At 36.9% G+C, this 25,516-nt stretch overlaps 1 protein-coding gene across 2 annotated transcripts in view; it reads left to right on the forward strand.

Annotated features, from left to right (window-relative positions):
* The window catches only part of MTA1-like (metastasis associated 1-like), a 76,154-nt gene that overhangs the window by 43,006 nt on the left and 7,632 nt on the right, over positions 1-25,516 (forward strand). The window contains exons 3-8 of one of the 2 annotated variants that reach the window (XM_073073642.1): positions 297-404; positions 19,112-19,305; positions 22,821-22,938; positions 23,714-23,916; positions 24,704-24,892; positions 25,360-25,493. In XM_073073642.1, coding sequence (XP_072929743.1) covers positions 297-404; positions 19,112-19,305; positions 22,821-22,938; positions 23,714-23,916; positions 24,704-24,892; positions 25,360-25,493 — 946 coding nt within the window. Of the gene's footprint in view, positions 1-296; positions 405-19,093; positions 19,306-22,820; positions 22,939-23,713; positions 23,917-24,703; positions 24,893-25,359; positions 25,494-25,516 lie in introns of both variants that reach the window. The other variant, XM_073073641.1, reaches the window with a different exon arrangement.

The raw sequence follows: 25,516 nt of genomic DNA on the forward strand, positions 1-25,516 counted from the left end.
AGGAAAATCACATGATCAAACACGAAGTATTTAACGTTTATTTTTAGTGCATAATATCAGGCAGTTCTTTGCGGAAATCCATGTACCTACTTTATAAAGCTGGGATTAAAATTTATTTCGTTACAATTTTACTGATAGCTTAAAAATATCTTAGAATCTCAGTTATCACACGATTCCTGGAAAAGTACGGCCGATACCTCAAGGTACACGTTGAATAATTTTGTATCATATTTTACATTTACAAGGTTCTTTGTCAATCTGTTGAATATGTTGAATAACATGTACTTGTATTCCAGTGGCCCAGTCAGAAGACTCACCGGTCGCGATGAAACTCAAGAAAATATGCCTTAAGACGCCTATTGGCGAAGAACAGGCGGCACAAGCAGTCCTCGATCCTGCGATAGGTAAGATAAGGAACTCACGATATTTTAGTTTTAAGTTTACTTAATGTTCATTAATCACTTTTTAAAATATATTTCTTTGACTTTCCTTACAAGTGAAAAAAAAAAAATCGGTCGAACCGCTTCATATTTTAAGAAGGTAGGTTTGAGTCATGTCTTACGGTTCTTATGCGATGAGAAACTTACTTTGAACCTGTTGAATTTTATGTACATATATTCATTAATTCGTGGAGTCTAATTATTATTCATTAACTTAGTATCCTATTATTATTTTCGCACACGTTACGTATCTTGTTGCGTGTCATCCATATTTTAAAAAGTAGAGCAAATATTTAAAATTCAATGTAAACGATGCGATAGAACCAAGTGAGCGCACAGGTGACATTATTACTGCTATTAAACGCAAGTGTTCAGTAGCTAAGTGTCTTTACTATACACGGCTGAATAATTTCATACGCGGCCGCGTCCGACGTGTCGCCGGCCGTTGATTGAATTGTGCTTTTATTTCCCATCGCGCCTCGCATTGAGGCTATGATGTCATCAATTTAATTGCGGTGGCCACTTCATTACCTACCTATAAATACGACATTTATTTCGCTTTGAGGTCCAATTTGAGAGTGTTCGAAATATTTTTTCGATGATGCTCACCGTCGAATCGCACGACCGATTTGTGAAGAATTTAATACTCTTTCATAAGTTATATCTATTGGACTTGACCAATGACGGGACATTTTAATAACTTGAATAAAAATTAAATGATTGCCTTTACAGCGGTCGGTGCTGAGTGCAGACTGCGAATTGTTTTAATACCGCAATCCCGGAACACTTGTGATATTGGATTATGGTCTTGCTTCCGTTTTATTTATGCTCGACAGGTTTTAATAAAGATTTGAGTCCACTGTAAACGGTCTCTTGCTCTTTCTTGATTTATAACTACGACTAACATTTATTATTATTGTACCCATATAATCCTACGGATCTTACGCGATATCTCTACGTTGTTTCAATATACTTTGGTCAAAATTATCGTTTCCCGTTTCTCGAGATTTGCCAATAGGTACAGGCAGAATTTTAAAGGTTAAACTCTTCGTGTTTCCACTTTGATGGCATCTCTTTTATTACAACTTCTGCCTTATAACATCAAAATTATATTATGATGTGAATGTTGTGGTACATGGAAGCAAACGAGGGGTTCCAACTTAATAATAAGGAGTAGAAAAAGATCAACGGCGGCCTTAAATTACAATTCCAATATTATTTTCTACTTTTGATGAAATAGGTATTATAATGCCTTCAAATGACCAGGTGTAATATAAACTCATTTGCTACTTCAATATAAAAAACAAAGAGAACAAAATTGAAAATTCGTTTTCGCGTTTTTCTATAGCAAAATTGAATTTGTAACTACAGCACGTTTATACATTTGTACAGATTTATCATTAATAATGCAATAATATAATTACTTCGGTCCTTTGGTATGACGTGTTGCGTCGCGGGTCGCGAGTCGCCAGTTTTTATACGACGACACGTTACATCACTGTGGTAGTGTGCAATGTAGGTATAGGTACTGTTGCGTACACATTGCTCTCCTAAGCGAGTGTTTATATTTTTACTTATAAATAGAGGGGTACACTCGCGGGCAGGTCGTTAATGGCACAACATGGATCTCTGTTGTGTGGTACTCGGGTGGAATAACCTATAATTAGATGCGCGTATACACTAAACACCTACCTACACTGAACGGTGGAAATCTTAAATATCTCGGTTGCTCGACATCCGCTTATTCGTAAGAATTTCCATATTTTATACTTATCAAACTTACGATTAAAGCATGTTTTCGCCATATCCATACTTGTGGTACATATTTTAGATACCATTGAAAACTAGCTTTGTGTTATTATAAAAACATGACATGAATGTATTGCATTAACTTTATAATTATTGAATCACTGATAACAGGGACTGACTGAAGAGTAATAGGGGTTTTTCTTAGTGGTAAGCGAGTGCTAAACTTGATAGTTAGGATGTTAGTGACTTGATAGTTATTTTGATAAGTTAGGAGTTATTTTGATCATTTTGATTAAGTATTTGACCATTTCTAAACAAACCTAAGCGAGTTGGATGTGCTATGAAAATATGTGCTACAGCTTCACCGGTTGTGATACTTAGCTGACATCCGTACCTCTAATGATTGGGTTTACATCTCTCCGTATAAAAACATAAGTTTCTTCAACCTATTTCGATTAATATTCAAACTGGTTAACTAAGCTTATAAGATTTGACATACAAGCTATGGCTTAGCCATCTCGTGGTATAGCATCCAGGTATACTATAGCTCCTGAGTTTATATCTAGTTGCCACGTGCCATATTCGCTAATATATCTATCAAGATAATTTTGATACCTTTGTTGGTAACCAAGTGTTAATAGTTTTCACCTTAAGCACAATTAGAATTAATTGCACATATAATTGATACGTATATAAGAGATAAAATCTCATGTGAGCGCGTTGAATATACCTCGAAAGCGGTGCAAAGGCGGGGTGTAGTCAGTGATGGGTGTCCAATGGAGGCTTGCATATTATCCGTACAGTTTCGTTAGACGGGCTGAGAGCGCCGACGGTTGTGTCTACGCGTATAGTTGAGCTTATGTCGTATTATGCGCATATGTTACCGCTCTTGGCAACGCATGTAATTGTAGCTTTTTAAATATGTATCATACTTTCAGCGGCTGTTGACCAAATACCTTGGGGTGTTTCAATCGTTATTGAGCTTCTGTTGCTTTAGTAGGGAGTCATCTTATATAATTTTATTAAGAATTTCAAAGAAAACTAACGTGGATTAAAATTATATGCAATACGCATTGGTAGGTATTGTATAGACAGGTATTGTATTACAATTAGTAGTACAATGTGTATTACTAATTGTAATGCTTGTAGCATTATTATCTATTCCAGTTAAGTTCATTTAATTGGACGGCGCAGAGATGAAATTGGGAAGTAATTGCATCGTAAGGTTTAATTGGGATCTGATCAATTTCATATGGGTTAATTGCTTACTGATACGTAATGTACATAAGAAATATGTTTTGTTTTATATAGAAGTTGATATGATAATTAATTTTATTCATTATGGGATTATATAGATATATCAGAGAACTAGATATTTAGTTTCCTACGAATATATGTAATTAAGAGATTGGACATAGCAGGGTTGGACCCGAAGAAAGGGTCAGGGTTGGGTTCGTTACCGACTATTGCATTAGTTCGCAGGATATTAGGAAAGTGAGGCGGCGCGGTCGGGGCACCGCGTCGGCGTTCGTTATACGGTGCGAGGTCGCGGCGGCGTGTGTTTCTCGGCGTGCGTGCCACTGCAGCTCTCCTCCACCGCCGGTAATTTGATTGGGCCCGAGCTGTCACCTATGCGCCGCAGTCGCCCGGCCGTCGCTCGCCGGCTATCGATTAGAGCCCCCGGCCCCCGCCTCCCCCGCGCCACCCGCGAACCGGATCTCGTCACGCCGCCATTGTGTACCCGCGACGCTTAAACGCATTCGTTTCTCCCGATGCGAAAACGACGCATTCCTTCCGCGCGCCCGTCCGCCCCGCCCCGGCCGGCCACACCGCCGCGCGGCGCCTCGCAGGACCGCACCGCACGGATCCTCTCATTACACTTTTACAGCGTTACCGCATCATCGCGGTGCCCTCACGCCTCACGCACCCCGTTGTCCCGCCACTGTCAATCGACACGATATTGACGAAGCCTCAATGAAACTTATTTTTATAACAAAGAATTCATGAAAAACACATTCGGCAAAAACAACTTAGCGCCTAAAAAGAGCTCGAAAAACCACTTAAGAATAACCAAAACACAGTATTATAGTTATAGTCTTGAAACAACTAATCTTGTAATGCGGTAGGTATTTGCTCTGTCTCTACTAAGGTAGAAATAGGCGACGCTATTCGTTAAAATCCGTATGTAGAGTCCGTCGTGGCTAATCCGTATGTCGGATTTTTTTTTAAACCAGATTATTTCCCAATCTCACCTCATCATGACAACTGGAACAGATTACTTAATATGCTCTTCTTAGCATGCAAATACTGGGCTTAAGTATTCTTACTATGATATTTGTCCCTAGTTCATCCGAGGAGCAAACATCCCGAACGAGTTCGCGGCTTGACGTATATCATTTACAAAGAGACGTGGCGCAACTCAACCTGCGAACATCATGGTTTTCAATTTTAACACAAACCCTAACGATGCTTTCAATCGCTGTAAACTTTTCTGTCTTTACTGAGAAATAGAAATAAATGAGACACTGGCTTTTTATGTCATTTATTTTCCATTAAAGTTAAAATAAAAACCCTACAAGCTCAGAAATTTCAGTTATATTGATGTCACGAACAGACACACTCAATTTAGTAATTTGTATTTTTTTGTATATATAAGATACCTACGCCTCCGCCGCAAAACTATGAATGAAATGAAGGCTTCGTTTTTTAATATTGCTCTACAATCTGATCAGAAGAGCCGTGATTCTATAATAAGTCTAACATTTCAAAAAACCGATAATACGCTTTCACCTAGTGGTTTTTGTCTAGATAGCTAAATAGACCGTATTTTATAAACACCACAGAGATATAAGGTGGTCCAACTTATACTTAAGAACATCAAAACCTTACCGACCAAATGCATACAGGACTCTTATCCTATTTACCTAAGTATTATTTTTGGTAAGAGAACACGTTCCGTTGACTGTACTAATAACTTTAAAACTAATATTGTCAAATTCATATTTCATTACATTGAAAAACATCAATTTACGATAGTTGCTACATAATGAGAAAATTAATTTGAACCCACTCGCAGAATTGCTTCAGGCGATTTCATCTTACGATTTTTTTTTATGCTCGAGCGCATATTCTTTAACAACAGACCTAACAAAAGCGATCAAGGCCTTTGAAGTTCCAAATCGAAACTCAAATAGAAACATTTTTGTGTAGCAATTTTTTATTAAGAGACAATAACCCTGATCGGTAGCGTAACGAACATACTGACTGACTGTTAAACAAACTCAAATGTTTACTATAAATAATAAATGTCACATACAATTTACCATTGTTCTTCAATCCGGTTAAATGTGAGAAAAATATGTATTAGATGTAGGTATGTATTCACGAAATGGACCTACGGGATGAGCATGAAGTCTACCTGATGACAAGGGGGTGATTATCTACGAGTAACCTAGCTTTTTTATCGATAAAGATTAGACAAAACTTAATTTTCATTAAAAATAACAACGTTATGAAAAATATGAGTGTATAATTGTAGGTGGTAGAACTCTTTGTGGTTCGGTCCGCCACACCTATTTTTTTTTGTCTAATAACAGCAACGTTAAGTGCTACTGTGTTCTGGTGTGGAAGAGTCAACAAGTGGTAAGGGTCAACTTAACTGATGCATTCTATTTCACGTCTTTCTAACTTATTTCTTAATGGTCATAGTGCTAGTTAGCATCGCCCCTCTCTTTAATGCTTGACCTGTGAGTTGTATAGATTAACCGATACCTATAAAGTTAGCAATCTTGAGCACACTGGAGTGTTTTTATTAGTGACCGCTGATGACTAAAATTTTAGACGCGTTTGCGGCGTCAGAAGGTACGGGTAAGACTTCGATGGCAGTTATCGTCAGAACAGTCGTTAAACTTCAGTATGTAAGCAACCTACTCGGGTTGGCAACCACATATCACTAAAATAACCACATATGAATAAAATGGACAATCTGCATGTAATGTAATGCAATGCAACAGGGTGGTGGAGTACGATTTAATGGGATAACTGTGCTCACCACATAAAACATAAAAAAGATTACAGCTCATCACTTCTTGTACAAAAATTAATCATAACAATTACATGGTTCCAAATTGTATCAGTTATTAATAATGTTTACTTTAACGCTCTCCCTCGTCGACCGACATAATGCCGCCTACTCACTGCCCTAGTGTTTCCTATAATGTTTACAGGCGTCTTGTGGTGTTGTTGGATGTTAGGTACACATGTTATTTGCCGCGGGTCATGTATGCTTGTAAACATAGACGTTTTTAATAGTTGTTTTGTAAGAGGTTTTCCTCAAAATGACTTTATATATTATGTATATCTGTAGACTGCATAACGTTATTATTGTCACTCTTTTGTTCTTATTATTATTACAACTGATTTTTATATTAAATTCTGTAAGGAGACATTCTTTTCCGAGGCATCCCAGCTTAGCCCTCAGGGGTAACGGCGCTCTTGTGGCCGACATCTGGTAGGAATCTAATCTTATCTTGGGTTGTTTACAGATGTCCAATGGCGTCAGTAGCCACTAAACATCAGGTAAACTGCATACTAATCAATACCAATAGGTAGACTGCTGCATAAATAAATTTAGTCTTGATGACAATTTTTGCTAATTTCAATAACTTAGATATGATTATATAATAAAAATCCAAATATATAATTTAATAAAATAGAAATAACGAAACATTTTGAAATAAAACCAACAACGGATATAATCCATCTTCGGCTAATACTTACCTGCAAACAAAAAAGACGACCATTTGGCCGAAGTAAATTAATTAATTAATATAAAATGGCAGGTCACAATTACACCACGTAATGCGAATGCGACATCCAACCGAGACCTTACAACACTTTTTGCCTTCATTGTTTTTTTTTCATTGTAGAATCCGTATTGAAGGTTACAAGATGGCGATCGACCATCTGCCCGTTGCTATTAAATATATTAATTTATTATACCTACTTTCTACACTTAATGGATGACCCTCGCAAACGGGTATGGGCGAATTGACAATAATAAAACCGATTAACTTTCACTAGGTAGTTATAGCATTTTGAAAACGTTTTTGTGGAATTAAAGTATGTGGAAGCGTAGTCTCATGGACACGACACAGTCGGTATACTAGGTTTGCCAGGCAGTTGTGTCAGTCTTAATTTTTCTCACCAGTTTATAAAAACAAAATAGCTGTAATATTTTGAACAATATTTATTGCAAAAAGTACAACAACATTAGGAATCATGCAAATAAGTAAGCATATGTGCAAAACTTTACAGAGACTGTACGTATATTGCGTAACAGATTGGTAGGTACATACGCTCGTAAGTTATAATTCATAATTGATGTGACAACATCTTTTTGCCTACCAATGTTAACTGGTAGATGAAAACTAACTGTAAAAGAAACTAAAATGATAACATGTTTCATCCAAGGTTCCACAAACTCGTTGTCACACTTAAGTACTTAAATGAAATGGTTCATTTGTACGTGAAGTTTTCTATTATAATTTAACGTTAGAGAATACGGAGTTCGTTCTATTAGATTTAATGTATATAATTTCCTGACCTATGGCATTCTAAGGGTTTATTTACATCTACAGATATAGAACGTGACAGACACGTGCTATGACAAAAAAAGGCACTGTCATACAATATGTATATTGAGTCTTTGTAATTATCTACTACTATATAATTATTATAAGGTATAAATTGATTTCCAAGATTTGATTACTTTGTTTGCTATGTACCTTCTCAGATACGAGGGGAACTAATAAAAGCGTGTTAAAATATGTCTGTAGGTAGGTATAATCGGGACCTCTAGTGTACCCTCTGTCTCGTGGACAGTTTTGTTACTTTATTAAAAATATATGTACTATTTAAAATTTATTGCCTTTTTAAAAAAAACTTCTACAAATGATAAAGTGGGAAATCTTCGAGTATGATTAAATAATGTCTAATTTAACGATTTGTCTGTGCTACTTCTATGCTGTGACATCCACTGTAAAATATTTCAACGTATTTCATACATGAATTTCATTTTTGTATATAGACTTGATTGTAGTTCTGAACTACAATGCTAGCACGAGAACCTTGTTCAACGTAGTCTCGTGATTATAACATGATTTATGAAACAAGCATCCTACCCCGTCTCTTCCCACGTGCACTTCTTATACGGTTCTTCTACGAGGGACCCCTAAATATTTTTGGTGTAGAAAGTACTTTATTTTAAATATAGTAAAGATTTATGCAAAATCCATTAAAATCAGTAACTGTCTTCAAGAATGGTAGTACATAGAGTTGAACATAGTACACCCAAATATTTTATTGTCGAATCTTATAAATACGTTATGAATAGCATATCGTATTTATAAGAAGCACTTATTTCAAAATCACTGACAGACACTCCCAATTTTATTTATTTATGTATGTAGATACATATAAGAAAATTCAACGATTTACCATTTTTTCTCTCTTTTGAATTCTGAATAAGCTGACATTTCAAATGTAACGGTATTAACAGTTTTTAAAATTCATGAAAATTCTAACCGTTTCCCATTTTGCTGCTACTCATAAATGACTACATTAGACGCTTCGTCGGTTCCCGGAAGTACATTGCTACGGTGCTTTATCGTCCTAAAATTTTATTCTTTAATGCATTTACACCAGAATGCAATGTGTAACAGCAAGTAGCTATATAAAGGAAACACGTTTTCGGCGCTTTCGAACCCGCACCAGGCTTCTCTGTCCTAGATGCCCTGAACACGCATATAGACTAACACATAAACACCATGACAAGAACAGAGTTTTAAATTTATGTACACGTCTGGCTGGAATCCTCTGCGAGTTGTGCCGGTGTCCTGCCCAATCATCCTCATCCTCGTCCCCACGGGTCATCCTAGAGATAGGTTGTCTGACTAAACTGCCAAAGTCCAATGTTAAGTTTATTGTTGGATATATAGAAAAGTAACAGAAGCCTAATAATTTTATTTTTAAAATGGCAGTAACTAAAGAAATCCGTTCATCCACTTGGTGCCTACGACAACGACTACACTACTTTGGGGACGGTTTAAAGCATAGTATATAAATAAGATTCCGCGTTGAATACTAAAAAAAGGATGAAAATACAGTCACTTAATCACAATTACGTAAAGTTTTAGCAAAAGCGTGAAGCTTTATGAAAATCGGAACAGTATTAAAAGTAAGTAAATAACTAAAACGTTTCGAGTTCAAGTCTCTGAAATCGCATAATCGTATTGACTTTATGCATACATCTTATCTTGTTAAGTTAATCGGATCGGATAAAAGAAAAAAAACTGTTTCGTACTCTTCATACTTGCAGGAAGCAGAGAACAAGTCTACCGGAAGTATTTACAAGGAAGTAATTTCCCTATCGATTTTAAGTTGGTGTGATAAGATACAAAGCCAATCGTTTACTTATTAATTTTATTGTTAGAAGTATTATTATTAATTAAGTACTTTTTCATTTTCAATTCGTATACTCAATTACTCATCTTGGAACGCTATATAGCGTAAGAATAGAACTTATTTAAGGACAGTAGGACAGTGAAATAGTACGAATGATAGAAAGTTGGCTGTGCACGAATCTGGTATGATTTTGTAAATATCTTAGCCAATATGTGTAACAGTGACGCGTGTGTCGTCATTTGAATAAAACATCTCGTATAGGTCTCCTACGAGGTAGAATAAAATTGTTTTTTTTTATCTGAAAAAATGTGTTGAACATATTATATATTTCTATAAACCTATTCCTTCAACTTTATCTCACTTATCTCTTATTACCATCATGTATCCGAACATTTAGATTTAACAAAAAAAAAAATGTTTTAGACTGTATCGCGGCCTGTTGTGTCTTTCGTTAGAAGTATATGATACAATTTTAGATCAGTAGGTACAATATCTATTTTACTTATTCAAGGATACAATGAAAAAGAAAAATATAGACAAAAAAGTCTTAAAATTCACTAATTTTACCTTGTATAGATAAAAGATAAAGACGAGTAACATTATAGAACATTTTGAATCGGAGTGCAAGAGTACTAATAGTTTGTTCGGAGAGAGTGACCGAAGAGAAAGTTTACTCTAAGCTAGCCTCTGAAACTTTTTATGTGTTACAGTCGAACGTACAAAACTACCGATAGTAAATAAAGTTACGTTAAATGGTCCAACGGTGTCTCATCAAACGTTTTTCAGCACTAGGAGTTGGCTAATAAAATTGTTTTGTTTTGTTTTATGTTGTAAATATAATGCTGACGTCACGTACGAATGCATTCCATTAATGTTACGAGTTTCTTCCGCAAATTATTCTGCGACGATCGATCGACGAGCGATGCAACCATTACCGTACCGCGGTTTATAGAGTTCTTGAGTTCGATCCCCGTCTAAGCAAAAATTTAAATGGCGAATTTTCGTCTAAATGTCTATGAACTCTTATTCCTTTCATCATTAAGGACAACTGGACAATACTCTACACCATGTTATTAAGGAGAATATAGTAAGATAGAAGATAGTAGGCCTGTAATCTGAAATTGTTAAATTATAAAGTAATGCATGTGATGCTGAGCGATTGATAAAGCCTATGGATGGGTTTATGAATCTATCTTATTATTATAATATTTTTTCATGAAGCGTGGCAAAAATAATCATAGTTGTGGTTCTTTCGTAGTACAACGTAATTTAAAATTGTTTTAGTGTTTAGTTGTGGCCTGTCGTTGGGCGCTATTAGCGGGGCGTCTGTTTAGCGCCGACTTAGCGGCTAGCGATCACCCGGATTAGCAACGGAAGCTGTAAGATTAAGATTGCACGCAGACCCCGGGGTCCGAGACGTGTCCCGTTTGCAAAGAGTGGCGTAGGTACTCCTCGGATAAATTGATTGTCTTGCTCTGACGGTGCGCCGTACAACTCGATAGCACTCTAACCGATATCTTCAGCAAAACATCGCTGAGTGGATTCTACTCTTTTCCTACTTTATAGTCTAACTGTAGCTTTCAAGTTGTATTGCAATTGTAAAGATATTTTGTCGGTATTTTTACGACTGGATCTCATTTTACGAACCATTTATGGACTTTCCTACTTTATATTCATGCAACGTCAATAGTCATCAAATATTATTAAAGACGCATACGTATTACAATGTTAATTCGAGTATGTTATAAATAGCTCACTTCTGTGCCACCTTAGTGCATATGGAAAATGAAGTTGGGATCGACAGGATGGAAGTTTTTATGGTTACGTTCCTACTTACCTATTAAAGACACAAAATAGTTATTTCTCGTTTAACAAGTCGTAATGTTTTGATTCGTTATCAACCTATGATTATACCACATCTGGGCACGGATTTCCTGTCAGAGAGAAATGGGGGTAGGCCATAGTCCACAGCGCTGGCCAAGTTCGAATTAGTGGACTTCGCATTCTCTCCGACGTGTATATTTCCTCACTGTGTTTGCCTTCGCCCTTAAAGCAAGTCATAGTTTATATGTTATTTGATTGTTTTAATTAACTTGAACTTATTTAACATTTATACGTTACAGTAACATTTCTTATGATGTTTGGAATATCTTGCAAACATCTCCAAGCTACCGATCGTTCGGATTACGTGGCGCTAATCTTCCAAACGTTTTTCGATCCCAGCTACTAAGCTTCGGTGTCCACATAAATCAAATTTCAGCAGCTCGCCAGAACTGGGACGCTCAGTTTGTTGACACCTACACTGACTGGCGAATGACCTAAAATATACAGTTTTTTTCACCGCAGACTTTTGCGACTTACGAATGTCTTCGCGCCAAACATCATCAATCAGGCAGTTTCAACATTCAGTTCGATGTTTTGATGCATACGTAACAGGCTAAGATCCGACTGGGATCTTGGTTCGTCTGTTTTTTTATTAATGTAAATTACTTTTAAAGACGGCTAATTGTATAAAATAGGATCATGGTTATCGAAAACTGTTTAAATAAAGTAATATTTACTATTATTTAAATTATTTTCATTTGATTTGAACATTTTTATGAGAATAAATGATAAGTTATTTGAATCCGTCTTGATTATATTTATTGAAATAAAATTATAATACTATATTTACCGGATTACCTGTAACCCTACGTTACAGGTATTCCGTTGTAAAAGTATTCTCATTAATTTATCAATAAAAATATTGTAGTTATAAATCAGTGGACTTCGTAATCACGTGGTCAGAGCTCATACTATAAGATACGAACATAAATACATCCATAACGTTCGCATAAGAGACAACGAGTCATCCTGTGCCCTAAAAAGATAACCTCACTAAATTGTTTGTGATTGTTTAATTTGGACTTGCATACATAAAATTCTATAGATTTTAAGACGTAGAGTTATAAAACAGCCATTTGGTATTACGAAGGTGATGTTTACCTAATTTGTGATAATTATAGATCCAGATATACAACTTAATCATTGTTCGTCAATATCAAAAACAGCGAGTGTCATTGCGAGGTTTGCAAGATCGACTAACTGATGAGATAGAAAAACTAATCATAACCTGTTTATTATGGTATTCATTATTTTTAGCGTGTTTTGCAAATAAATGTTATGCCTACGTCATTGATTATGTAAATATATGCCATTATTTTTACTTTTTCATTTTAATTGAATTTAAAAGTTTAACGAAATTATAACAAAATATGAAATCCATTGAAAACATATGTTTTGGTACTTTTGTACTTAGACTATAAATTGGCGAAGTTTCGTTAAGCATCACACAAAATAAATGCTGATTTAATGGAACTTTTGGTAAAGAATTAAAGATATTATTTTACAATCAAAGATTACAAAGTTGACGCGGCTGAAACCTAGTAGATATACAATTTGTTTCGAATCAAGTATTGATTTTGATATACACGTGATATCTTTTGTTTGATGGCAAGACGTCATTGACCCCTATGAAAATAGCAGAGGCGTCGCGGTTTCAACATTAGGTACCTCCAGCGGTCGCGCGCATGCCTGTTTCTAAGGTCGCGCCCGCCGCAGCCTTCCGATGGAAATGATTTCAATTAAATGCCACTATACGGGCTTCACATCGGGGGTCCAACGGAGGCGGGACACCGTCTTGGGCCCCGAGATTGTTGCAATCCTAAGAGATGATGACTGCCTATAGATAGTGTGCTACCGCATCTTACCGGCGGCTGCTGTTGTCACTGCGGTGTTTCGCGGGCGGGCAGATTTATTTGGACGTACCCCCTTCGGGGGGTGCGGGGCCGGGCGCGCCACCCACCGCGCCACCTCCACACATTTGACTGGATCAATAAGTAAGCAAAGGATGCCCGAGCAGAAAAACCATACACCCGACCACCCCAAGGGGGCACACGTAACCGACACCCCCCCACTAACGGAGGGGGGGGACTCCACAGATTGCCATTTTCTCTTTGCCTACGCTTTAATTAGTTGCGTAGTGATGCGTGTGGATCCATAATCCAGTGATATTAAATTGCCAAACAAGTCCCATTCGGCTAAGAAGACCCGACCCCACGGGCCACTCGACAACAAACACCGTCGAGTAATGTTCATAAAATAAATATGAAAAAGTTCATAAACACCAACGTAGCATCCATAAAATACTTGAAACAAGGAATGAAATCACTGTTGTAAATATTTTCATAACCGATAACAGTGTATCTTCAAAGTAAACTATCCTGAGATGATTTGTAATAAAATAGAGCCAATTCATTTAAAGTTAATCTCGGTCATCATAATGTCGCCATGGCCCCCAGATTAGATAAGCGTCGACACCGCTTAAACCAGAATTAGTTGTAACAAAGTACATTTCTTTACATAAAACTGTACCTCGTAACTACTTATCCATATTAATGTGAGACAGTTCATGAACCCATAGACCTTCCAGCTAATGTCTTGATGTGCAACAATTGTGAAGTAATGATAATTTATTTCAATTATGCAAGAAATTACCTTAAACACGCTCATAAATTGAATTATTTCTTTACATTAATGTCTATAAAATTTTGCGGAGGACATCGAATACCCTTCCGTATTCGACATTGTAGTGTCGGAAGTCTGAAAAGCCGCTTCGATGGCCTCCTAAACGCTATTACTTGTCTACCTTCGAAACAACATGGCTATATCAAAGACAGTAGGAAAGCAAATATTCCTATTGAGAGTAGTAAAAAGATCCATACAATTACTTTCTTGTTGTCCAAAGTCATTAATTAACAACATAGTTCTAATCTAAAACATCGATGCTTCAAGTATATTTAACCAGGATCATTTGAAGTTCACATAGACAGGTATTTCACTCTAAGGAGACCTATGTGTACCACCTATATTATTAAGATGCGTATTACATATTCGCTTAATATCGGTTATTCTACTTGCGTAGCTTATACATTGGCTTAAACTTGATTGAATCTCTATTTATTAATCAAAATGCGCTCTAACCTGAACGGATAACTCAGCCAAAAACATCAAGTAAATCTGAGACAGTCCGAAGAAACGACTCTCTTATCACACATATATATTACAGTATAATAGTGTGTAACAAAAGTATTTCCACAGGCTTTCGATTACAAATAACAGAAATATGTACAAATCACGATAAGTATCATACAACAAGCGCATAGGCTTGTCTCCTTCTGCGTTATGTTTTATATTCATGAGGTTGGTACATGAGACGCATGTCGTGATTTTGCATTCCGTGTGCTTCTAAGAATTCACGGTCAGAACTACATTTCGCTGATACCGTTATTCTTGAGATATTAGTCGATTCTTAAGATTATACCGCCATAAGCGACGCCAGGACAGGATAATTAAAGAGCGGACAGTGAATAATATCATTACTGTAAACACTATTAAACGGCGTTTAATCCTGCAGCTGCCAGTCTAGGAACCTATAGCTGTTAAGTTTTTATAGTAACGTATGAAATTGTCAATTCAAGTTAAGTGTTCCTATTTTTATTAATCCTAATATCCGTTACTAATTTAAACCGAGGTCGCATTTAATTTGGTTATTTGCAGAAGTGACTTCGTTAGTGAGTTAATTTAAAAGTATTCACAATTATCATAAAGTGAATTTTCATTGTAATTAAACCTTCTTCCTCAATGTCGAATCCAAAAACGATTCGTAATTTGAGTCGATGTCGCGGCAAATTGGCCGTTCGTAAATGCGAATCGGTTTAAAAAGCTTTGATTTTTACGGGCGCTCCGCTGCGCTCATCTCGAGTAAGCGTCACAAGCGGGCTCCTTGCGAAAAGGAGCCAATCGAAATAATTATCATAAAGTAAATCCCCCACAATTCGGCGGCCGCCCCCGGGCCGCGTGGTAATGGCGGGCCCTCGCCCTAGTGATGGCTATCGGAAACCAGCTAAATCGTATCGATGGATTTGTGTTCACACTCCGCTATGATAGGATAATGTCATTTTTCTAGTGAGGGTATTTATAGTATACGTGTAAAAGTTTTTTTACCAGCTAACTGATTTTTGTTAAGTAAAGGGGATAAATTAAAAAGCTAGTATGATTTTAAATAACATATAAGGCCTATCAAGGGTATAAAGAACAGAACATCTCTATACTATAAAAATGCAAATCCTTTAGCAAGAACAATTTGCATTAGACTACAGAATTAATAAATTATTTATTGATATTATAATTGTCCCCTGGACATATTTTACCATTTTTGCAGTATACCTAAAGTTTACTAATGAAAAAGACGAAGTAGAGACTTTAATTTATTATGCCAAAAACGCATCAAACCTTACTAATGTTGTAAAACTATATTGCGTTTTGCCACATGCGAATATGTGGCAAACTCTAGTCTAATAAACGAAACGTCGATGTTGCTCGTCAATTACTTCAATACCACAACTATATAAGCTAGGGCAAACGAAATAATCGTGCTTTCAGTTTTTCCCTTACGACTACGCTCTCATCTCTGTATTGCCGATGGAATTAATGTGCCCGCTTGCTTTAACATCTATTTCGTCTTTGTTTCCCCCTTCCCCATTCTCGGCTAATGCCAATAATGGGTTGACTCTGTATCCAATTCCAACAAAAAAGTAATGCTCGGCAATATTGCCGAATTCGCTTAAGCCGTAACGATGTTTCAGTGTGCGCCGAGTACGCTCTGAATTATTTGCTGATATAAAAAATAGTCGATTCATTGCGAACGTTATTACTATTTTTTAAATGGTTGGCTTGACACGAACCGACGAGACCCTATTTCACACCGACTCATTTAGCGAGCTATGCTTTTATTATTAGGCGTGTGGTATGACTGAGGTGTCTGCGTGAGACTGTGCGGTAATAATAAGTAGCCGGTGCCTACCCACCCCTCGACGCCCCGACCCCTCCGACCGCACGCGCCGCGCTTACCACTCAAAAGCCATCTTAACTTAAAACCGGTCTTCGATATCGCCAACTTTTATATTGTGAACCTACTCGATGAAATTATGAACATGACCCAATTTTTAGTGTATCGCTTGTTTCTAAGTATTTGAGCTAAGTGGGGTCATCGTATGGCGGCGACGATGGCGTCTCGCGGCGTGTCGACGCGTGACGCGGTCGCGAGCCGCCCAGCCGCCGCGCCGCTGGGCCCCTCAGGCACAATACGTTTGCGAGGATGTGTATTACACCTTTTGTTTAGTCCTGTTTTTAATCCGCTTAAATTTACCAAGCACACTGAAAAACAAAAAAAATGCTTGTAATAATATTCTAATACTGCATTCTAATAATCGACGGCAGAATAAAATGTAGGGGTAAACAAATGTAGGTATTGTAAGGGAGATCTTAAATATGATAGACGCCTTTAATTTTTAGTCCATAAAATGCTAACAGGAGCCGTCACATCTGCTAACAGAGGCTCTATATTTTAAATTACAGTAGATGTTACAGGTTCAAAGATCAATAAACTATTTCTAGGTTCTTGCTACAAAACATTGTTTTATTTCTATCCGTCATTTACGGTCAGGGTCTGACAGTCAATTAAGGACACGTCGATTCATCCAGATAAAATTATATAAATTATGTATAACAACACTTCGCCACCTGGTGTTACAAAAAAAAACATAAAACGCTTCATAAGAGCGCACTGATGATCTTATTACGAGCATAATCTCCAACGAAATGAAAAGGCGCGATTGCGGTACTTTTATTTAATACGAATAAAGTGGTATGACGGACATGTTGTGTTGTGATACGAGTGCGCGTGTCGTAATGGCGGTCGGGGCGGTACATCGGCACATAAAAATCATAAGCTGACGTGGGCATGTTTCGCAACGCACCTGCCCTGCACAGCAGCCCGGTGCTAATAGCGCAGCGAGAGCGACATCTATCTCTTCGTAATTAAAATACTTTAATTAATGAGAATCATTTATCTATATTTATGTTGTGTTTATTTATCCAATGCGAATCTGATACAGTTATTTATTATTTCCTTTTCAAGGAATTAGTTGCTTTAGACATCTTAAAATTATATGTCATTATTAGGACTTTGTTCCATGCGTTGTCTAAAGCGTATGGTTTTAAATATAATTTCAAATCTAATAGCAAAATAGAAAAATGTGTTCGACATTCGAACAGTACCGCCTCAATAACACACTGCCACTTACTAAATTTGCTTAAATGCATAATTCCAAAGTACAGTGACCCGCACAGGCCGACGAGATTTCTGCTCTTACGCAAATCGCATTCACGGTGCTCCGTTGCACTGGCCACGTTCGAGCCGGTGATGAATCACTGTGATAACTATAGGTGCCTAGGTCCACAACATAATGTGGACACACTATCTACTCGCGAAATTGTGGCGTTAATTTATGACCTATCTCGACTTCCTTTGTAGCTGGCGTTAGATACTCCATCAGCGGTGGCTGCAAATTGCTTTGGAAATTACTATTAATCTATAATATTTTTTCTTATTTCATTACTTGTCGAAATGATGGTGTATTTTCGTTCAAAACCAAAGAAGTGACATCAAAATGCCCCCTGATTAGACATTTTACATTCTGGAACTTTAATTGCCCAATGGGTATAGATTTGATAAGCATATGATCGCAGAGTCGTCATCATATTTGTCTATTATACAAGTTAATTTCAATTCCTTTAAGAGTACGTTGTTGGTTGTAATGAAACTTATTTAAATTATAAACATACTTTTAAGAACGGTGGTTTACAATTAATCACTCGAAAGATGTCCTTGCACGAACATGGCATTCTCGGCCGTTCACAGTTCAAAACTAATGTTGTATAAGCTATTCGTGAGACTAGAATTATGATTGATGAAAAATATGCAATAGGTATAGTTTAAAACAACATTTGTATGTTTTATAAACATTTATTATAAAATCTTGCAACTAAAGAAACGGATTTTTTTATACTAAACGTCAAGCAATAGTTTGTTTTATAATTTTTAACGTGCATTTATTTAGACGTTATATTAAAGTATAAGCATTGAAGTCATGGTTACACCAAAATAATGAAGGCTAAATAAAAAAAATCATACCAAAGGTAGAGCAGACTATAGGAACGCTATGTGTATTTAGATGACCCCGAACAGTTTGTACAATTAAGTCCATTTTAATTTGTCAAATACAATATTTTTAAATTATTTCATGTCATTCTTATTATGATTTACATTAGAAAGGTCGATACGTCTATTGCGTCATATGCATGTTATAACTGTAGGGACTAGTTAATGAAATTAAAGATTGGTATCGGCCCTTAATGATATGAAATTTTATTAAAAATAGTATGTACTATGTACCTTACATTTGCCTAGAGAATTCTAGTTCTCTACTTTACATTAAATAACTCTCGGATGGAATTGAAACAATCGGCTAATGAAAGGAATGTATGATTTGAAGTAGATGTTTCTGAATTTGCAGTAGCGATGGAGGAGGAATCTACAGAGCTGCCGGGCACGGACGGCCTGGCGCCGAAGCAGCGGCACCAGGCGAAGCACCGCGAACTGTTCCTCTCGCGGCATGTGGAGACGCTGCCCGCCACGCACATCCGCGGCAAGTGCTCCGTCACGCTCCTCAACGAGACAGAGTCGCTGCTCAGCTATCTCAATAAGGATGTGAGTATGTACCGGCCACGCAACAACCACTCAACGCCGACTCGCCCGTAGCCGCACTAGTGCGCTTCTCTAGTAGTACGGCGCAACGTCATGCCGCTTCCCTTGCTGCATGTACACCGCGATGTAGAGACTGCATCATTATCGGGATCAAACATCGCTGTCATCGGACAAAATCTCGCAACACTACAGTTGTTTTTAAATTGTAAATAACATAGGAGGTACTCCTCGCTTTCTTCTGCAAAAGCATTATATACTATACATACTGCTATGTGATTACCGCGAAGTATTAATGTTGTTTTGATATTCCTACCGGATTTTAATAGCGATTGCGACCGAACAAAATAAGTAAACTTTCTAAATGTAGCTTCACACCACACATTATTTTATTTAAAAAATTATAGCTAATCAGTTTATTAAATGTGTTTTTCTAAATCCTAGTTATGTAATTAATGATTAGAACACGTGACTACAAATTAATGACGCGCGAGATGAGGATGATTTTTTAATTTATTTTCGCTCCACCGCTACTACGCTTACCGCGCCGCGTCACACGGGTCACGATTGTTATGTCGTGTCCGCCATTTTGTCTTATGCACCGGCATGTCACACGAATGAGCCTATATGGAATGTGTGTGGTACTTAGGTGAAGTACCTTACAACATTTTTTATATTTAAAAATGAAAATAAAATGAAAAACTTTTTCAATTAATGTATATTAAATGTTACGTTTTAGACATTTTGTTAGAATACCAATGATAGAGCAGGTATTGAAACTACAATTAACAAAAATCGTTAAACGTACATTGATTCGTGTGTAATGATACTTAAACCGTAAATAAAATTCCTGCGTACAATCTCTTTTTAAAACTATTTCGTTCATCTAAAGTTATTATTACACAATTATTTGTATGCTATAGACTTCAATTTCATAATTGTATTTTACACCGTTGTAATGATATAAATGAAAAAATACATAATTTTATTATAAATGTTTACTTTAGTAGGTAGGTACATGGGAGATCCATTGTCATATTTTATTTCATAAAACTAGTAAACTGGCGTCGCCGACCGGCATGCATCCAATTTTCTGGCCACTGAATCCCATAAATTTGTCAAATCTATTCTAAATAGGATTCCTCCATAAAGTCGATCAGATAAATATCACACCCATGATGACTAAGTAGGTACACCTCATGAATCATACGCCTCTAACTCTAACTACTGAATCCTAGAACAACAGAACAAAACATGCTACAATAGAACAGAACATATGACTGTGATGGTGCCGAAATAAAGTCAAGCGTTCCAAATATAAAGTCGTTACACATTACACAATATAACTAAGCGTCATCATAACTTACAATAATATTCCATCTACACTAACTAATAAGGAAATGAGCCTGCACTTGTCGACCTATCTCGTATCACTGTCCGCGTTTCCTGTTTTGTATTGTTTGCTATTACAAATGTAGAGGTCGAATCTTAACACAACGTGACGTTATTTTATTTTGTGATTGGTAATCCGAATGTCATAAACTGTACTCGTATTATGATATCGACGTTATTGTGATACGTAAGACCTAAAAAAAAAACAACTACAGAAATTAAGATGACACCTTCTACTTTCATAGTCCCATAGTAGTTTACTATTCCATGTGTTAACCTACGGTTTTAAGGACACACAGAAACGCGTACATACACATTTAAACATAAATCCAATCAAAAATTAATTATTTACGAGTAGATATCAAGCCAAACAAAGGACTACTCGAAATTCGCACAAAAAATATGTAACATGCTCATTTTAATATTCTCAATTCACTAACGAGCATGCATACAATTATTTTAATCGTACATACACCTCACAAAATGTACGTTTTGTTTCAAGTCGATCTAGAACTGGTAGTCCTTGACGCAGAAAGTAGATTGAGCGCATACTCAGTGAAACGTATTTAATTATTACTGCACAATTGATCGACAATGTAGCGTGTTCACCATCCACCTAATAAATCCACTATTAGCTCCTGACGACGAATCTCTATATATAATCTGGTCAATGCCATTGCCCCTACCAACCCGCATTAGAGTACCGTGGTGGACTGTGCTCCAGGGCATCCCCAGTTGTGGAGAGGACTAGTGCCTAGCAGTGGAACGTAAAAACAGTTGCAGCTTTTTTGTGCATGTACCCCCTTCGTGGGTTGACTCAGCGTTATAAGCGCTGCTGTTTTCCGATTTCATAGGTGTGGTGAGGCTAAGTCAATTACATGAGGCATTCCAACTTAATACTACGAGGTAGCAATGTTTGTGATCGACCTCAATTAGAGCTTCAATCCTGTACGAAGCTGATTACCGATGTCCATTGGCGGCAGTGAGCACTTAGCGTCAAGTGGACTGTGTGCTTGTTTGCTACTTCAATTACATAAAAAAATCCGTGACTAGTAATGTTTCATTAGCTTTTATAAAGAAATCAATGAATTTTAAATGATTTCCAGCCTTATTAGAGTTTGTTATCCATCGCACGTAGCCTATGTCGATCGTTGACCAATCAAAAATGGTTGTTGTGGCTATGGTCTTCTAGCCCTTAAACTTTCATCAGTCTTTACCCACGCGCTCTTCTTAATCAATACACGTTTTCATAAGAATATTATGAGAAAGGCTTAGAATTACCGCACGACGATTCGTTCATCGTATTATCATATCGCAATTAAATAGTAACGCAGTCAGCCATTTTGTGAGTGTACTCGTTATACTACGTCGACGTCCGTGTCCGATACCATCAATGCCAATCACCACCGCGACAAATTCCCTTGATCTATACAAAAAGCTGATATTCTCGGCATTCGCTATTGTTTTCTTTACACGAAACATTGCGACGATTACTGCAAATCTGTAGTTATATTATCGATTACTTTATTTGATTTAATTGCAAAAGAACACAAATACACGCCGCCCTCTTCTCGCTTTGAGTGTAACGTTCTGAGAGGAGACGTTTGCTCAGCAGTAGTGCAGCCGTTAATAATAACACACCACACTTTGCAACATCAGCACTCGTATTCCGTTTTTTTGGTTTAAAGAATAACCCATCTACACCAGACTTAACATACATCAAAAAAACATACTTGAAAGTACGAGTAAAAATGGTTTCACCATATCAGAAGTTCTCACTTAAAACTGATTGTAGTTTTTAGTGGTAAAGGAGTTAGTAAGGTGCCGGTTTGCTATTTTTACATCATAAACATGCAACGTCATTGTAGCAATCGTCGCTATTGCCGCCTAAGCATACAAAATCAATAGCTATTAATCAAAACCCACATAGCCTTGTGATGTTTACTCACTAGAAAAGAATATCTAGACACCGGTAGTAATATTTTACACGTAAACAAACATTTACTTGTTATAAACTATGGTAATATGTATCTTCAATTTTTATTTTCAAACTTTTTCGCACGAAGTAACATAGCAATATGTCTGTTTGTAAGATTGTATTTTAATACACAACTTTTCTATTGTTTCAGGACGCATTTTTTTATTGTTTAGTATTTGATCCTTCACAAAAGACTTTATTAGCAGATAAGGGAGAAATCAGAGTTGGAAGTAGATATCAGACTGAAGTAACTAATTTATTAAAAGAAGGTACGTATCGTTATAGATATATTTGTGGGGAATGTGGTCTTTATAAAGCTACTTCATATCTTCAGTTCATATAAAATATAATGTGTAACTAATCTTAGAATATTTTGATGACGCTTTTTTAGTTATAGTCTTGCATGCTTTCCATTTAATATACTCTAATTGTAATATTAAACGTGCCCTTCAGTACGAACGGATGACCATCCAACCGGGAAGGTATAGGTCTGGTTATAGCGTGATATAGCTAAAAACTATATGAGTAGACAGAAAAGAAAATATGTCTCTAAAGGATAAAATTCGGTGAGCTTAGACTGCACTGCATTAATCTCTCTGAAGACTGAACATTCTGCTGGTCAGCATGAGTGCATGCAAAATTTACATGATAAATAACTTGATTATGCAGACATTAATCAATTCCATCTTAAATTTAAATGTAGGTCCTATTCCATTAGAAATTAATGACAAACGGAAAATTATTGTCCACTTAACAGCAAGTGCACCAAAACTGAAGAAACATATTCATATATATTATATTATATATATTATTTTAGGACTTTCTAATTATAATGTAATAAAATTTTAATCATAATATTTATAGTTAGCTTTTTTTAATAATAATTATAATGTAGTACTTTAATAAACATGTAAGTTGTGTTCACCTTTAATTGCAAGAACACGATTGAACAATAAATGATGTGTTAGAAATTAAGGACGATATCTTGTGTTGGTGAACCTTAAAGTAAATAAATAATAATATAAGTTATTGTGATATTTCTAGGCGAGGAGGACCCGCGCAACGGCGAAGCGCTCGAGACGCTGGTATGGACGCCGGAGCACGGGCTCACGGACCGGCAGATCGACCAGTTCCTGGTGGTGTCGCGCTCGGTGGGCACGTTCGCGCGCGCGCTCGACTGCTCCTCGAGCGTCAAGCAGCCCTCCCTGCACATGTCCGCCGCGGCCGCCAGCCGGGACATCACCCTGGTCGGTTCTAATCTCTCACGATCATATTACTGCTTTTAAATTTTACTTTAAACACACATATACTTGCTGAATATTGTCAATATAGGCACAAAATTCATCAATCGCTTCCCAGAGATGATCTTAATTGGTGACTCTCAGATATGGCATGAAAAGAATTTTGAGGCTTTATATGCAATAATATGACCATATAGTGCTTAATTATATATTTATTACCACCAAGTTACAATAATAATTCTTGTAATAACAAGAATAACATTTTTTAACATTTGCCTTTTGCATGTGTAGCTTTAAAGACTAAGAAAGTAAATGCATGCATGAAATAAATCTAAATAAACATATATAGTTGATGCTATATAACTATATTGTCACTAGAAAAGTTAGAAGTCTAACACGCCTAGGGGCCACTTTGCGTGTTTGATTTTTATTTAATAACTAATCGTAGATAAGTGTAGATATCTCACCGCCTTGTAATTGAAGGAAGCCATTAAATGGCTTAAACGGCTGACAATTCTGTAAGCCATTTAATGGCTGTCATGGTGTAATTTACGCGGAACAATGTCGACATACTTACATACAGTTAACTGGTGCAACAACACTAAATCGAAGAAAAAGTGCGGAGAAATATCGTTTCATTCGTGAATGATCTAAAAACTATTTTTTTAATATTTTTCAAACACGAAAATAGATGACAGTGGCAATTTCAATTGTCAAAACTGGTTACATGCTCTTGTTAGGGGTGAGTAATCTTTACTAATCTATGTAACTAATATATTATATCGTTGTTCAGTTCCACGCAATGGACACACTTCACAAGTCGGGCTACAGTATAGAGGCGGCGCTGTCGTCGCTGGTGCCCGCCAGCGGGCCGGTGCTCTGCCGCGACGAAATGGAGGAGTGGTCCGCATCAGAAGCCAACCTGTTCGAGGAGGCGCTCGACAAGTACGGCAAGGACTTCGGCGATATACGACAGGACTTTGTGAGTCTACATCATCGTAATAATGAGTTCTTTGTTGTTAGATAGTAATTAGATATTAGCCTTCGAAGTCTTCCCAGTGGCTCCCCGTCTCAGTTGTTTTCCAATCAGGACACCTAATCAGAACATGTTTCATATTCCCATAGAACATGTTTTATACATATTTTACATATGTTTTATATATTATAGGTGTATCTTCTATACCAAGATGTGTCTGTCCCAATGCCAAACTGTATAGACATACTTTTCCAAGGCGATCCAGCTTAGTCCTCAGGGATAGTGTCTGGTGTCTGTGGTGGACATCAGATACGAATCTGATCCTATCTGGGGTTGATTACAGATTTCCATGGAGGCCGTAGCCAATTACCATCAGTGGACTGCATGCTTGTCTGCTACTCCTATATTGTATATTTAAAAAAATAGGAAAACTTTTTTTGATATATTAACATGATCGATCGTATGTATGACAGTTGCCATGGAAGACGCTAAAGAACCTAGTGGAGTACTACTACATGTGGAAGACGACGGACCGCTACGTGCAACAGAAGCGCGTCAAGGCGGCCGAGGCGGAGTCCAAGCTGAAGCAAGTGTACATTCCCAATTAGTGAGTGTTTGTACCGCACACAT

This window comes from Epargyreus clarus, unplaced genomic scaffold (assembly GCF_041222505.1).
Source record: "Epargyreus clarus isolate Ecla_fem2 unplaced genomic scaffold, WU_Ecla_fem_2.2 ptg000006l, whole genome shotgun sequence".
NCBI classification, from domain to species: domain Eukaryota; kingdom Metazoa; phylum Arthropoda; class Insecta; order Lepidoptera; family Hesperiidae; genus Epargyreus; species Epargyreus clarus.